The sequence below is a fragment of the Solanum stenotomum genome, chromosome 5, assembly GCF_019186545.1.
Source record: "Solanum stenotomum isolate F172 chromosome 5, ASM1918654v1, whole genome shotgun sequence".
In the NCBI taxonomy this organism is placed as follows: domain Eukaryota; kingdom Viridiplantae; phylum Streptophyta; class Magnoliopsida; order Solanales; family Solanaceae; genus Solanum; species Solanum stenotomum.
Genome location: NC_064286.1, coordinates 49,693,482 through 49,709,316, shown reverse-complemented (window position 1 = coordinate 49,709,316; position 15,835 = coordinate 49,693,482). Strand labels below are relative to the sequence as shown.

Below are 15,835 nucleotides of genomic sequence, written 5' to 3'. Positions count from 1 at the left end.
AGTTTTATAGCTATAGTTTCGGTAATTACGATCCATAGTTATAGTTTTGTTTGCTATGTAGACTGCGGTTTGTATATTTTACTTGTTCGTTTGTATATTTCACTTGCAAATATACAAATAGGGAAAATATATATAAACGGAGACTGAAATTTGTATGTCTCGTTTGCTCGTTTTTATATTTCGCTTGCGAATATACAAACAAGAAAAGTATATATAAATTTTATATTTATATATTTAAGAAATTTTCACAACTCTATTTATATATTTGGCTTGCCAATATACAAAGAAGGTAATTTATTGTGATTTTTTCATAAATCGTATACAAATAGTTATGATAAACATATAAAAATGACGAACTTATACAAATAGAAACCAAATTATACAAATTTTGGAGTTATACAATAGAGGGACCGAATTATACAAATTAATAAATTAGAAAAATGAATAGCAAAATTTTGCAAAACTATAGCCACAAATTAAAATAACTAAAACTATAGTTATATTACATAATATACTCTAGAGGTTTATCATTTCGCATATTTTTTTCTATTATAAATCACACTAGGTAAATTTGATGCAAAAGATATTATTGGAGAAATTGATACTTAATTTGTTTCACCTGTTATATCAATTGTAATCATATCATTGATATTATTGTATTTTTATTTTTTTTATCTTTGATTTTGCTTCCAGCTTGGCGGCTACTTTAGGGACGGCCCAAAGCAATATATTATCATAATGATGATATTTAGACTATTTTTATTCTTTTTTATTTTATCAAAGGGATGTCTTTATTCTCCAATAAATTTTAATTTAATTATTCGTTTTCGTCCTTTTGTTTATATATATTTATTTATACTTCCACCATATAAGTTGATCAAAATATTTTGAAAGATCAAATTTTATCTTAAAAAAATAAAGTTTTAAAAAAAAATTAATACTCTTGTAAAATTACTTTTTTCAATTCAAATCATATTAAATACACGAAATCATTTCTCCGTCTATGTAAAGTTGAAGAAGGAAACATAAATAGTCTTTATTTTATCATAAAGAATAATTTCAAGAGTTTTGATTACTCATAAGAAAAACGCAAAACACTATTTTATTGTTATAAAGACAATTTTAATAAGTACAAAAAAGTTGTCAAAAAAATAATAAAAGAAAATATAGTTTTAACTTTTGAATCAAATAATAGGAGTCATTATATCAATACGAGTCTTAAGTCTTTACAGATTATTGAAATTCTTTCATCAAAGAGGTGAGCTATTAGGTTGAAACTTTTGAAATGAAAAGAATCCTACTAGAACACTAATATGATATCAACACTAAAATTTAGTATGAATCGAACACTAATATTATTAACATGTATAAATATTAGAAACGAGTCTTGCAATATATAAGTTTAATTTAATAAAAAAAAATCATATAAATATCAAATAAAAAAGAGAGTCAACATAATTGAGCTTAGCGAGACACTAAACCAATTGTTATTATTCATTCAATAAAGTTTTGTTAAATAAATGAGTCAATTTTCCTTTGACTATGGAAAGGGAATTCATCCTAATATTTTGTTGTTTTGGTTATCAGTCATCGACTTATCGTAATTTAATTTTATATAATCTTAAAAAATATTAGTTTAAAAAATTAAAGGCAGATTAAATGTATCAACACTAAAGTCGTGAGCTATAACTTTATATGTAAAAACTTATTAAAATTGTACTAGTATATATAAATTAATAATTTTTTAAAATATAATAAAATCAATATTAAAAATCTTAATTACTCAAACAAAATCCATACAACTCATTAGCAGAACCTCTTAAGGCATCAACTTTAGCATGTTATAGAACATGCAGCTGATCTTAAATACAACCCATGAATGAGCTGTCCAACATCTTCATAAATTAATTTATTAAAACATGGAATGATACGATAAATAAATTTTTATTTAATATTGTTTGTTAGTATATTTGATGGCGGACACTAAGAATAAGGTTGAGTATTAATATTATTGGGGGTATTTTTGTCTCTAAAAAGTATGTCAAATATCTTCTAGGGATATAAGTTTCAATTTCATATTTGACATTAGTCTTCCTATGCAATAAACAAAGAGCACGCTTGATAGATATTCATAAATCTTTATTTGGACACCTTCTCGACATTGGGCTGGCGCTAGATGTCTCGAGCGGTTCATCAAACTCTCTCGACTTCTTTGTGTGTTTGCTTGGTTATTGTTTGAATTCTTAGTAAAAATTTTGCATTTACCATTACTCGAGAGATCAATTATGTGTTTTGTACTCGTAGTTTACATATCGGAGAGATAAATCATCTTTTGGCTCTTTTTTCTTTGTGATAGTTAAGGGTCTGAATCATTCGATCATCTAGATGACTAGAATTGATTTGGTAAATGGGCTGACCCAATATGAGTTGGTTTAGTAGTGTACTTGGACATAGCTAGAATCATAATGGGCCGAATATCCACTCGGAGCTACTATTTAAGTCATAGTCAATTTGGGAAGTATTGAGTTGATAGCCATATGACCCTATTATTTATTTAAGTTATATTTGGTTTGTTCTAAATTATTTAACTCGTAGCTAGTGTAAACAAACTTCAGACAAGATCGATCCTCCTTTTTTTTTCATCGTCTTCTTCTTCTTCAGTTTGTTGAACAAGTTTTTGTAATCGATGATCCAAGATAAGAAGAAAATGACATTGAGTCTTTGGACGTAAAGTTGGTCTCAATGTAAAGATAAATTTCTTAATTTGTTCTGACCTAAGTAACTGGAAAATGGGCTTGTGTCTTTTTCACTATGAAGTATTTATCTTTTATTTATTTGAAATTGTTCCTTTTACGAAGTTGAAAATACTTGGGTGAGATATATAACAAAAATAAAAATCCTTAATCGAGATTTATGTTAGACTTGTTAAGTTTGCAGAATATGTTGAGTTTGAAATTAGACTAACAAATCTAGGGTTTGAGCCTATCAAGCCTAATTTCAAACAAAAATGTTTGAAGTTTGAGAAAACCAAGCCAAACTTCAGACAATTTCAAACAAAAATGTCTTAATGTTTTAATTTTACCATAAATTTGAAGTTGATTTTAAAGTGGCTAAATAGACAAATTATGTAATTTGGCTATAGCTTTAATAGTGGTCCAACTGATCCTCAAATCGGTGATATATACATTTTTCCTTTCTTTTTCGAGGGAATGAGATCTCTTGCCCACTTACAATTTGATTAGAAGAAAATATCAATCTTTCATGTGCAAAAATAAAAATCTTCGATTAAAAAAACATGAACTTATAAAGGTATAGAAAATCATTTCCCCCTCTTTTTTTTTTTTTAGTTCAAAGAACAGGTTTATAACAATAACAACTTTTATATAATTAGGAAAGGTTTTCAACGTTTAACTGAACTATATATATTGCAATTCTCAAGAATTTATGTGTTTCTTTATTCACTAAAAAAAATTAATCAAACTCTTTTACATGTTACCAAACATCTTTAGCGTAGATAGTTGTGGATAAGTGACTTAGGTTACTAAATATTTGTGTAAATATTTTATGCTTTTGGATTTCCTTCACGATATATCCCTAAAAATAATTTTCACATATAAGTTTTATAAAAAAAAGTGAAATTTCATCAAGTGTCTTGAATTTCGTTTTTAATACTACGATAAAGTTTCACTTTTATCCATGACATAATTACAATATTATAGATTTCAAAATTTAGTTATTTTTCAATGATTTTCAATTATACGTGTGGAGAATTACTATATTTGAATTTTACTCTATTTTAACAAATTTTCCAAAAATAGTACTAAAACAAATGAGCCTATGAAACTGTAAATATACATTAACATTTGTAGGTTATCCTCTTTAAACAAAATATAGTGCTTAGACTAAATTTCTTAAAAACAAAATTAAGAGAATTAAGTAACATGGTTATCACTTACTAATTAAAAAAATTAAAAAGGTCAACTCATGTAAATAAAATAATTAATATGCAAATTCTACTTACGATATGTTCCTTCCCTTGCTAAGAAAGTGGTACGGAACAAGTGGAATCTCAAGATAGTGAACGCATTAACTTTAATTAATTAAATAATTATAACATATGATTAATTTATTTTTCTTTAATGATTGTCAGGTGAGTTCATTCAATTAGATGACTAGGTCAAGATATCTCCTAATTAACTCCTAAGCAACTTTTTTTTTTTTTTTTAATGTTGAGATCAATGAATTATTTGTTGATGAATACTCCACCCATGTCGTGACAAGATTCCTCTCTGACGGATTTTAATTATTTTTTAATTATGGTTTCCTTTTTAAAAATTAAAATTCTAAGTAAGAAATTAAGAATAACCTTACTATTGTTTTCCCTTATTTACCGCTACAATACAAGTGTAATTCCGTGAGTAAAGTTTGAAGAAGTTCTTATAGATCTTCGGCTCTAAGAAAAGTTTTCGATTACAAATTAATATAACAATAAAATAGAAAGATATTACAAATCAAAATAATAATACACATTGAAGAATAAGAAATTATACAATTACTAACTAATACTACTTCTAAGTTCTAATTAGGATAAGAAGAGGGGATTGAAGCTAGCCCGACCCATTGCCTCTCCCAAATAAAATAAAGTGTGATAACACTTGACTATCTACTAATATTCTATTCTATATTCTAAATCCCAATACCTCCCTATATATCTAGGATTATGTCTTCAGTAAATACGAGAATTTTAACATTAATGCCTAAAGATTTAAAATTAGCTAATTAAGTAACTAAGATTTTATTTTATTTTAAAAAAATGTTATCTTAATTCCTCCGTTAACTTTTGTTTGTCCACTATTCCAAAATAGATTTTCACTTAACTTGTCATCTTTAACATATATAAAAAAAAACAAATGTTTTTTTATTTATCTTTTTACTGTTAATATTAATTGTAATACTTATTCTTCAAATCATTTTTTCAAGACGTAAGACTAAACATCAAATAATATGAATATTATAATAAAATAGGCATATCAATTACTATTTCTTGACAAAGTTTAAAATAGACAAGTAAAAGTGAACGAAAAAAATAATTAATTGAGAGAACCAACGTATAACTAATTGGTATCATTATAATGATTGGACGGCATAAACACTCGATTTTTAATTTAGATGAGTAATAATAAATGAGGATTACTGAGCTTAAATAGGTGGGCATGGCATGCTGTACGATATACGTAGGTAACACTCAATTAGTTAATTAATTTGGTATTATTTTTCCAAGAATTAACATATAATTAAAAATAAATCAATTGTTTGCATGTGATTTCAGATCTCTAGAAGTAAGAACCTAAACAGAGAAAGTCAAAATACTTTGATGGTCAACTCATCATTATACACTTTATTAGATGTTAAAATTAATTTACACATGCAAACCTGAAACTGAATAGAAATTGTCGAATTTGGGTTCAATGAAGGTAAAATGAGTCCAACCAATAGGTCAAACTTTTTCCATGCTAGCCTATAATACATATTCTTTCACCCTTATAATTATATTATTAAAGGTGTCAAATTCAGATCACGGGAATGAGAAATTTACAATAATGATTTTCTTCTTTACTGAGTTTTACATCGCTTCAATTTAGATTGATCAGAACTCGAGTCAGTAAATTCTAGTTACATGATATTTTCCAAATAAATAAAAAAATTATTTATATAAAGTGGTAATATCTTCTTCTTTTTATGACAAGTGTTATATTTTTCATATGTGGACAAATCTAACGTATTAATAGGTGTATAAGTGGGAATAAGGTGTTCATTTTAACCTTTTAGATGAAAATATTATATACGTCGTTGTTAATAGGTTGATAGTAGTGCCTTAGTGGAAGCAAAGCGATCTTTGTGGAAAACTAACATGCATTGCCATGAATGATAATTGATATTTAATTCTACGTTCTATGATTAAGATTTGGTAACAAACTTTTTTTTTTGTTTTTTTAATTAATCCACCCAAACTATTTTGGATAAAATTATGTTTTAATTTAGATCGATTCGTACCTTAACTTTGATATTTATTGTGCCATTGAAGACTTATAATAATAAATGATAGGCAAAACTTCATTTAAGAAAATATTGGTGAGAAGTAATCAGTTACATTTCGATTAACAATTTCTTAGCACGTCTAATTATAGTAAAAACACTAGGGATATTAAACCTCGTTAGTACGCAATAAAAAAATAAATCATTGTAGTTAGCTTCAGCTACGACACTAGTATATATTATTATAATAAAGAAGTGCAAAATATTTTAGCCTATAATTAAGCTTGTAGCTAGCAAATTCTAAATTCATAGCTTCGTTTAATTTTTAGGGTGTGTGTTTGGTACGATAGGAAATAAGTGATTTTTTTTGGGGTTCGATATGCAAGTAAAAAAATATTATTCTAAAAGTATTTGCATATAATCTAGATAAATATTGTGAGAGGGAGAGCAGGGCAGGGGGATCACACTATACGGGAGTGGAGTGAAAATGAGGTGTATTGATGGAGGCTGAAAAAGACACAATCCATATGAAATGCTACTTATAAAACTTATTTTCCCTATATTTCACCTAATCAAACATGAAAAGCTTGAAAAACATTATCGTCCTCCTCCATACCAAAACTTTAATTTCATTAACATTACCATGTGCCCAAAGCTAGGTATCCTCACCACCACATGCAACTCACATGTATACTTGTAATGAATACCACATATTGTAGTATTTTCCTTCTTACTCCATAAGCCATGATAAATATTGCTACTCTACGTTACTGACATAAAAAAATAATACTATACAATATATTATTAAATAAAAAAATAGTAACTCATTAATGACGAGCCATGCACTTGTTATTAAGTACCTCCATTTTCCTCCTTACTACTATATCGATCCATTGTCACCCAAGATTGCCCTATTAGCATTTTCTCCACATTTCTATTCAAACAAATGGCTATAACTTGGATGCTTTGCATTGCTTCCCTCCTCTCTTTCTTGACAACCGTCGATTCAAAGGTCCGCGGTGTTTACACCGCTGGCCCTTGGCAGAACGCTCATGCCACCTTCTATGGTGGCTCTGATGCCTCTGGAACCATGGGTACGTATTTTATTCATTTTATACAATAACAAATTCAAAAAATTTAAACATAAGTTCATTCACCTTTAATCTAGAATATAATTGCTTATTGAAGAGCGTGTTAGATTGATCAATCTATTTATACCTATATGGTTTGCACTTTTATAACCAACTATATATATTTTTGGTGACCTGATAGCGTAAGCAATTTTTTTTTTAAAAAAAAAATTTGTAAATTTTATATTTTAAGAAGGTTTACGTATAAATATATTTTACCATCAGGTGGTGCATGTGGATATGGAAATTTGTACAGCACAGGATACGGAGTGAATAATGCAGCACTAAGCACAGTACTTTTTAATAGTGGACTAAGCTGTGGTGCTTGTTTTGAAATAAAATGCACTGATGAAAAATGGTGCAACCCGGGTAACCCATCCATTTTCGTAACGGGTACAAATTTCTGCCCGCCAAATTACGCTTTGCCAAATGATAATGGAGGTTGGTGCAACCCGCCCCGGCCCCATTTCGACCTTTCCATGCCTGTGTTCCTCAAAATTGCGCAGTATCGAGCCGGCATCGTCCCAGTTACCTATCGAAGGTTAGTCGTAATAATTGATAATCTAATAAAAATGATAATTATTAATCTACTATTATAAATAAGATTCAATTATAGTATAAAATATTCTTACGTAAAACGTAACTCAAAAGGGTTGATTTATTAATCTTTTTTATATTATGAATCTTTCCCTTAGAACTCCTTGCTTCGATCAATCGTGGCTTGATCTAATCATTAAATGAAAATGTGAATAAAATGTACGTCTCTCTCTTTAAAGAAGGGACGATGTTTTCGAATTGAAATAATTTTATCTTTCTTCATATTATTATAGTTTTAGAATCAATAATTTTATACGTGATATCTATAAATATCTTTTGATTAACCTGATAGCATAATATATCATTTTGTTTGAAATAATAGGGTTCCATGCAAGAAACAAGAAGGAATAAGATTCACAATCAACGGTTTCAATTACTTCAACATGATCATAGTGACTAACGTGGCAGGCGCTGGTGACATCCAGCAAGTTCAAGTCAAAGGTACTAAAACTAAATGGATAATTATGAGTCGAAACTGGGGGCAAAATTGGCAATCCAATGCTTTGCTAACTGGTCAAGCACTTTCATTTAAAGTCAAAACAAGTGACCGTCGCTATGTTACCTCATACAACGTGGCACCTTCTAATTGGCAGTTTGGCCAGACCTATCAAGGCAAAAATTATCGAGTTTAAATAAAATTACCCCACAAATTGAAAAGAAATAAATTACTACATACTATATACTTATTAGTATACCATTTTCCCCTACCTTCAATTTTTTCTCTTTTTTAATGGGATAAATTATAGGTATATGTGGAATTAGTTTATTTTCGTTTTATATTTTGTAACGATCCTTGATTTCTTTCGTACAAAAGAATCAAAATCGCATGAGCTCAAAGTTGTGCTCATTCCACGTGCAATTCAGAATACTTTTTTTGTTTTTAGTGATGATGTGTAAGATGTTGATGTGGTGGTCGCAGAAAATGTAGCCCGCAATTCTATTTAATGTAATGGGAATAATTATATATTGTCTATGAATATAACATTTTGTCTCTTATAATTTTTTTAGATATATATTTGGCGATGTTTTAATTTATTTCTGGAGTGATTATATGTTGGTGAGTGAGGAGGCTGATTTAAGTAATTAATTACTGTGTACGACAATATTTTATATTCGTCTTGCTAAATCATTGACTATGATATCAATTGTTGGACTAAAGCTAACCAAAGATACTATCATCATTGTCTAAAAATGTCTTGTGCAATTGTAAGAATTTCAACCATTCAAAAAGTCCTAAATTCTGTTGGCTATTTTGACTATAGATTCAATATTTTCTTGTTACACTGATAACTGTAATCCTTCGTCTCCATTTCAAGAACAATAATACATAAAACATGAAGAAATATCAAGATTCAAATAGAACACTAATTTCTCAAGCCAAGGGTCTATCAAAAACAACAAAAACATTTGTACCTCTCAAGGTAGGGATAAGGTCTACATATACTCTGCCCTTCTCAGACGACACTCATGGGATTACACGGGGATGTTGTTGTAGTAATTAGAACTCTAATAGTAGGTTAACTTACATAACTAATAAACTGAACACACATAAATCTATTGTTCAAACAGTATCCAACAAACTAAAACACAAAAAAAAAAAGAGGACAAGCTGTACATCCTTGTTGAAGACATTTTCTTAGTTATATGCCAGAAGTTCTTGAACAAAAGAGTACTAGTAACTGGCACACCAAAAACTTACTTTCCTCTTTCTAGGAAAGAAGTGAAAGTGAAGGTCTTGGGTACTTGGATTTCGCGGGAGTCTCTTCCGTGCTGCTTTTGCAGGACTTCTTGAGCGCAAAGCTTGATCGACTATGCTGATTTACCTGCCGGACTTTCTTATCATTTTTTGCTACATCCTTGGACTGCTGAAGCTGTTCTAGAGCTGTTACTACTTCGTCCATTGTTGGCCTTGACTTGGGGTCCATCGATATGCATTGAAGAGACAGGATAGCAACCTTTAAGGCATGACTAAGTGAATATTGTCCTTCAAGACGGGCGTCTAGAACACGGAAAACTCTACGTTTATTGGTCAAATAAGGTTTTGCCCAATCAACAAGACTATGTTCCCCCATGGGTCGATTCTTGTCTATTGCTTTCTTACCGGATAGAATTTCTAGTAGAACTACCCCGAAGCTGTATACATCACTCTTGGCAGTAAGATGGCCTTCCATAAAAGAGAAAAGTTATCAGCTCAGAGCATGAACATTCTTATACACATTTAACTATTTAAAAGGTGAAACAAAACATAAGCGTTTCATTCAATTCAAACTAAATTTTAATTTATAAAAGAATCACGTTCATCTGTTCTAATAGTCCTCGTATAATCATAAGAACTCGGTGTCCAGATACAATAAACAGGACGAGATGAGTATATGAGAATGTACACATGAAGTTCATCGTCTGTAGACTAAGCCGTGTTAAAAGAAAATAAAAAGTACCATCAGATTGTGAACTTGAAAATTGAATTGGGCAGCATGCAGACAAACCTGTGGATAGATACTCTGGAGCAGCATATCCATAAGTTCCCATAACCCGAGTAGACACGTGGCTCTGATCACCTATGGGACCATCTCTGGCCAACCCAAAATCAGAAAGCTTGGCATTGTAGTCCTGTCAATGTAGACCGTAAAATTGAGTACAAAAAACCAAGTATCTGAAAATATGAAAGACTTCGACATAACCCATGTTTCAAGGCGACGGGACAGTGCAAACTGTAAAGTGACCCTTTGAGATGATATTCACATACCGAGTCCAGCAGAATATTTGAAGTCTTGAAGTCCCTGTAAATAACTTTTGTTTCAGCATTATGAAGAAACGCAAGGCCCCTTGCAGCACCAAGTGCAACTTTCATACGAAGGCTCCAAGAAAGTGGTTGGTAGTATGAACCTCCTGACTCAAATAAACAAAACCACATATATCATCTAGGACTCCACACGCTTGTTCATATGTACCGTAAGTAATTACACAGGTGGAAGAATATAAAAGTAATACTGAACTCACTCCTAAATAGATGATTCTCCATGCTACCCTTAGGCATAAACTCATAGACCAAGAGCCTGTGATCTTCCTCTAAGCAATAACCGATCAAATTTACAAGATTTGGATGGTGCAGTTGCCCAAGATAGTTTATCTCAGCCTGCAAATTTGTATGGTCGAGAACATAAGGTACGCTGCTTATAATAAATGGCATTCATTTGTAGCAAAATGCTATATAAGCACTGACCTAGATGCAAATCAAGTCATCCTATTCATCACGATATTTGTTTCTTTCCCCAAATCTACAAATGAGGTTACCCAGCAGAATCCAATACTCCCTTCGTTCCAATTTGTTTATCTTACTTTCCTTTTTTTATCAGTTTAAAAAGAATGTTTCTTTCCCTTTTTGAAACTCTTTAATTTCAACTTCACACTTGACATATTTAAGACCACGAGATTAAATGATATTTTGGTACATTCAACATATATTTAATCTTAAGACCACAAAATTCAAAAGTCTTTTTTACTTTCTTAAACTTGTTAAATCAAAACCAGACAAACAAATTGAAACAAGGGAGTAACAAATATGCAGATAAGCCTACGGAACAATAATTTCACAGTATCAACAATGTCTTTTAAAAAAATTAACTCCAGTTGCGGAGCAATTCCAAGTAGAACAAAGCTTCAACTCACCAGCCATTCTCTGTGCCCCTGCCACCCTTCTTGGTTTAACTTTTTCACAGCTATCACAATCCCTGTGCCAGGCTTTGATGCTGCAAGAGTATGCTCGTCGACCCACCCTTTGAAAACCGAGCCAAAACCTCCTTCTCCTACTACACTGTCAGGACGGAAATTTCTAGTTGCAGATCGGAGTTCACTGAAAGTGAAGCTCCTCAAGTTGGATGACTGCAAGATCTCACCCTCACTCCGAGGAGTCGGGGGTACGGAAGCTGATGAGTGTTTGCTATTTGAATTACTAATATCGGTACCATTTCCACTGACATTTCTTGAATCCAACCCTAAAAGAATCCATTTACAATGCAAACAAAAGACAGTAAGCAAAAGAATCAAGATGTTCATCCAACAGTAGAAAACAATTACTACTAATCTCCACATACCAAGCAAATTTCCTACATAAAACAGAAACCTTTCAAAAGGTAATATTACTACTCTTTGAAACACACAAATTTAACTTTCGTTGCAATTAACAAATACATGATAGACAATACATTAGTCACCCACAAAACCTTACACTGACCAGAAACCATATTTGGTCTATTTCTTCTCCTTCTCCCCTGCAATGACCCCCACCCCACCCTAACCCCACCCCCTTTTAGGGGGTGAGTGAGGGGCTGGTGACAATAATCCTCTGCAGCTTTAGGGTACTTTCCTTTTTTTTTTATTCTTCAATTTTTTAAGCAAGCAAATACTTGAACTCACCAAAACACTCAATATATAACTAGAGCTAACAAATCATATCATACCTTTCAAAAATAAATTATACAAAAAGATAGTGAACTTAGTATACCTGAAACAGTGTAAAATGTTGTCTCAGCCTTGATTTGGTTACTCAGACAAATCCCCATTAGAGCAAAAAAAAACCCAAAAAGTCAATCTTTTTTAGCTCCACTAGCCACCAGACAAACTGCAAAACTCAAGTTTTCATCATTATATGCACAGATTAACACCAGTTGTTACTTCAATACAAACCCCAAAAGTTCATTGAAACCCAGATCTAGTGTGAACCCAAGAATCTTCCTCTACATCATGAAATGACAGTAACTTTGGAGATAAAAGAAAAAGATTGAAACTTTCTGATGAACAGGGCTGTAATTGTTTAACCCCACTTGCCTATGAATGAAAAAAATTATGACAAGAAAGTTGGAAGTAAAAGGACAAGAGGGAAAAAGGGCTTTTATTGCTTTTCTTGATTCTCTATGGTACTTTTGAAGTTTTTTTTGGACTTTTTGTTGGTGAAAACTGAAAAAGCCATAGATTAGATGGTTGGTTGACTTGCTTTGTAGGTTCTGTGTCTCTACTAGTAGCAGCACAGATTACAAGCAACCAAAAGAGACTGAAAAATTAAACTGGGGATTAACTACTTAATCAAATCAAAAGATTGTTAATGGCTTAACTTAGTTTCAACTTTATCTGTTGTTGCTTAGCTGTTGGATTTTTGTCTCTGTGTTGCTAGATTCTCGCTAATTAAGCAAGGCATATTTAGGAAATGATTATGGCTTTAATTAATATAGTTTAAGGCCTTCAAAGCAAATGCCTTGCTTGGTTCCACAGTTTCTATAAACAAATGTGCTCTTTATGTCTGGTAATCATTCAAGTTATGAATTTAAGTATGTTCTAATCATGAAAAAATAATATTATTTCATCAATATAAATTGACATATTATAATAAGTTAGTTAATGGAGTAATATAGTTACAGTTACTTGTATAACAATAATATCACTGAGATCTGAAGAATAGAGTGTATACAAATCTTAAGGTAAACAAATTATATCTGATAGATTCATTACTCTAGGAAAAAGATATTCCCTTCGTTTCATTTTATGTGACACTTTTTGGATTTCTAGATTCAAACACGTCTGTCTTTGACCATAAATTTTCTATAGATCTTTTAAACATTTTGAATTATCAATTATTGTGACTTATACTACTTTTTACATAATTAACAAATAAATAAATTTCATTTCAAAAAGATTTCGTGCGCAAATTTTCGATAAAACTTAAATTGTTTGACTCTCGAAAAATAAAAAATGTCACATAAATTGAGACATAGAGAGTAGTTCAAAACAATGTGGAAGAATAAATATCAACTTTGAAGGAGTTATAACAAAATATTATTAAAAGTATGACAAAGAATTATGTACAATACAACAAAATAATACGATAAATAAAATACAAGAAGCAACAATTAAAAACCGGATGAGTGATCCTGTGACTACTAATTAGCGGTATGATGCTCTGTTATACCTATTAATTTTCTATCTTAATTTGTGTTCACCCTAACCTTATATATATTGAAGATGAGTTATTATTGGAAATTTTTGTTTTGCAGCAAAAACAATTTTTAGTACAAATACTCATTGAAGAATTTGTTTTGTACCAAAAATAGTATGTTAAAAAAAAAAACGCAAATTCATCGATGGCTCCTTAAAGTTGGCATCAAATTTTACATAGACACCTCAATTGGACGATGTTCATTTTAGAAACTTTAAGTAGAGTCCTATTATGTCATTTTGATACTTTTTGTTGAATTGACATATTATGTGTGCTACACTTACTTTGAGCGCGTGAAAAACATAATTTATGATTTTTTTCTTTCTTCTTCCTTCTCTCTTTCCCACACTTCCTCCACCATATACCACCCACCTTGCCACCATTGCATATTCAACTTTCTCCTCTCTTTGTCATTTCTTGATGTGGAAATTTAAGAAAGGACCAAAATATGTCTAGAGCATATATCTTCTTCATGATATCAAATTTCTCCATCTAATTTTTTCCATNAAAACATAGTTTTTATGATTTTTTTATTTCTTCCTTCTCTCTTTCCCACACTTCCTCCACCATATACCACCACCTTGCCACCATTGTATATTCAACTTTCTCCTCTCTTTATCATTTCTTGATGTGGAAATTTAAGAAAGGACCAAAATATGTCTAGATCATATATCTTCTTCATGATATCAAATTTCTCCATCTAATTTTTCCCATAGTTCCATTGTTGGAAAGTTCGCCAAATCCCTCAAATGTTCGTTGGTCTATTTTCATCTCTCTCTATTTAAGTTATTTTTTCAGATTCAATTTTTGAAATACTAATTTTCTACTTCTCAAAGCTTTTAACTTTTTCTATTTTGAAGAACCCATTTCAAGTAAATTCATAAATAGATCTAATTTTATCATGGATAAATTTTTTTGGGTACTTTGAAACTTTCAAAACGAGCAGTTTCAATGATGAAGGTGATTGAAAAAAAAGAGAGGACAAATTTGAAGGATTGAAGAGATGGTAATAATATGATAGTTGGATTGTGGGTATTTTGCTTATGACCCAAATTGGTTATAATAGATAGATTTGAAAAAAGAGATGGTCGTAATGATAATCTTCAAATTTGAAGAAGAAGGCATCAAGGTAATAGTGGTTAGAGGAGGAGGAGATATGGAAATGGTGAAAGATGAAAATGGTGAAGGAGAAAAAGAAAGGTGTTAGTAGATTTTTTTTCCCTTTTTCTTCTTTATTGAAAGGTAATTTTTAATTAAATAGTTTTAAAATTAATTAATTACTTTAAAAATATTTTTTTATTCATAATATATTTTTTTAATAATTATTTTTTATATATATGTCACATGTCATTATTTAATTCGCTACTTTGACACGTCAACGGCGAGTGTAGTGTAATACACACATCTTATATATTTAGCTATTTGTCAAAAAAGTGTCAATATGACACAACGGCCCCTACTTAAGGTGTTTAAAATGAATAAAGCCTACTTAAGGTGTGCAACTGAAAATTTATATCAACTTTATATGGCTACCGATGAGTTAGGCCTTAAATTAATACAAACATTTCACCATTAGGCTCATATAATAGTTATGAGTAGCTTATAATGCATATTTAAAAACTCATGTGTTGATTAATAACGAATAAATTGTTATGTATATGTAATTGTTATGCAATGAATAATAATACAAGATATATTATTTAAGGATATTTATTACTTAAAGGACATATCCTTGTATTTAATCTTTTTATTGGTGTAATACATGTATATTGTATAAAAAATATTTTCTAGACCCTTCAACTAAATACGGTATTATATTATATTTAATATAAAGCTTGATGTTGAAATTATTTTTCCTAATTCCTCCTTTCAAACGATCTCATTATTTTTGAGACAGAAATAGACCAACCAATTTAATTGTCTATTAGTAACCTAATAAATGGAGTAGATGGCACATAAAGCAAAACAGCGATAGGTTTTTGACAACTACACTGACAATATAATAATGGAGCTAACCTTCTTTAATTAGAGTATCAAGTTTCAATTTTGAATATAACTTTTTTTATCGAGAATGTTTTCCTCC

At 30.3% G+C, this 15,835-nt stretch overlaps 2 protein-coding genes across 2 annotated transcripts; one reads left to right on the top strand and one right to left on the bottom strand.

Moving 5' to 3' along the window:
* Nucleotides 1-6,982: 6,982 nt before the first annotated feature.
* Nucleotides 6,983-8,395, top strand: LOC125865602 (expansin-A3-like). The gene is made up of 3 exons (XM_049545803.1): nucleotides 6,983-7,130; nucleotides 7,392-7,707; nucleotides 8,086-8,395. Exons 1-3 carry the CDS (start codon nucleotides 6,983-6,985, stop codon nucleotides 8,393-8,395), a joined length of 774 nt encoding a protein of 257 aa, XP_049401760.1.
* A 767-nt stretch (nucleotides 8,396-9,162) lies between these two features.
* Nucleotides 9,163-12,822, bottom strand: LOC125865600 (probable serine/threonine-protein kinase PBL11). Its single transcript, XM_049545801.1, has 6 exons — nucleotides 12,268-12,822; nucleotides 11,433-11,758; nucleotides 10,764-10,899; nucleotides 10,510-10,652; nucleotides 10,250-10,373; nucleotides 9,163-9,927 (listed from the first exon to the last, which is right to left on the bottom strand). The coding sequence occupies exons 1-6, from the start codon at nucleotides 12,323-12,325 to the stop codon at nucleotides 9,473-9,475; spliced, it is 1,242 nt and encodes a 413-aa protein (XP_049401758.1). The 5' UTR covers nucleotides 12,326-12,822; the 3' UTR covers nucleotides 9,163-9,472.
* Nucleotides 12,823-15,835: the final 3,013 nt, after the last annotated feature.

Bases quoted from the DNA above. Each gene is read 5' to 3' on its own strand.
- LOC125865602 (XM_049545803.1), top strand. From the start codon at position 6,983: ATGGCTATAACTTGGATGCTTTGCATTGCTTCCCTCCTCTCTTTCTTG. The intron at 7,131-7,391 runs GTACGTATTTTA...TTTTACCATCAG, and splicing joins TGATGCCTCTGGAACCATGG to GTGGTGCATGTGGATATGGA. The intron at 7,708-8,085 runs GTTAGTCGTAAT...TTGAAATAATAG, and splicing joins GTCCCAGTTACCTATCGAAG to GGTTCCATGCAAGAAACAAG.
- LOC125865600 (XM_049545801.1), bottom strand. From the start codon at position 12,325: ATGGGGATTTGTCTGAGTAACCAAATCAAGGCTGAGACAACATTTTAC. The intron at 10,653-10,763 runs GTGAGTTCAGTA...TATTTGAGTCAG, and splicing joins GGAGAATCATCTATTTAGGA to GAGGTTCATACTACCAACCA. The intron at 9,928-10,249 runs GTTTGTCTGCAT...CTTTTATGGAAG, and splicing joins TCCAGAGTATCTATCCACAG to GCCATCTTACTGCCAAGAGT.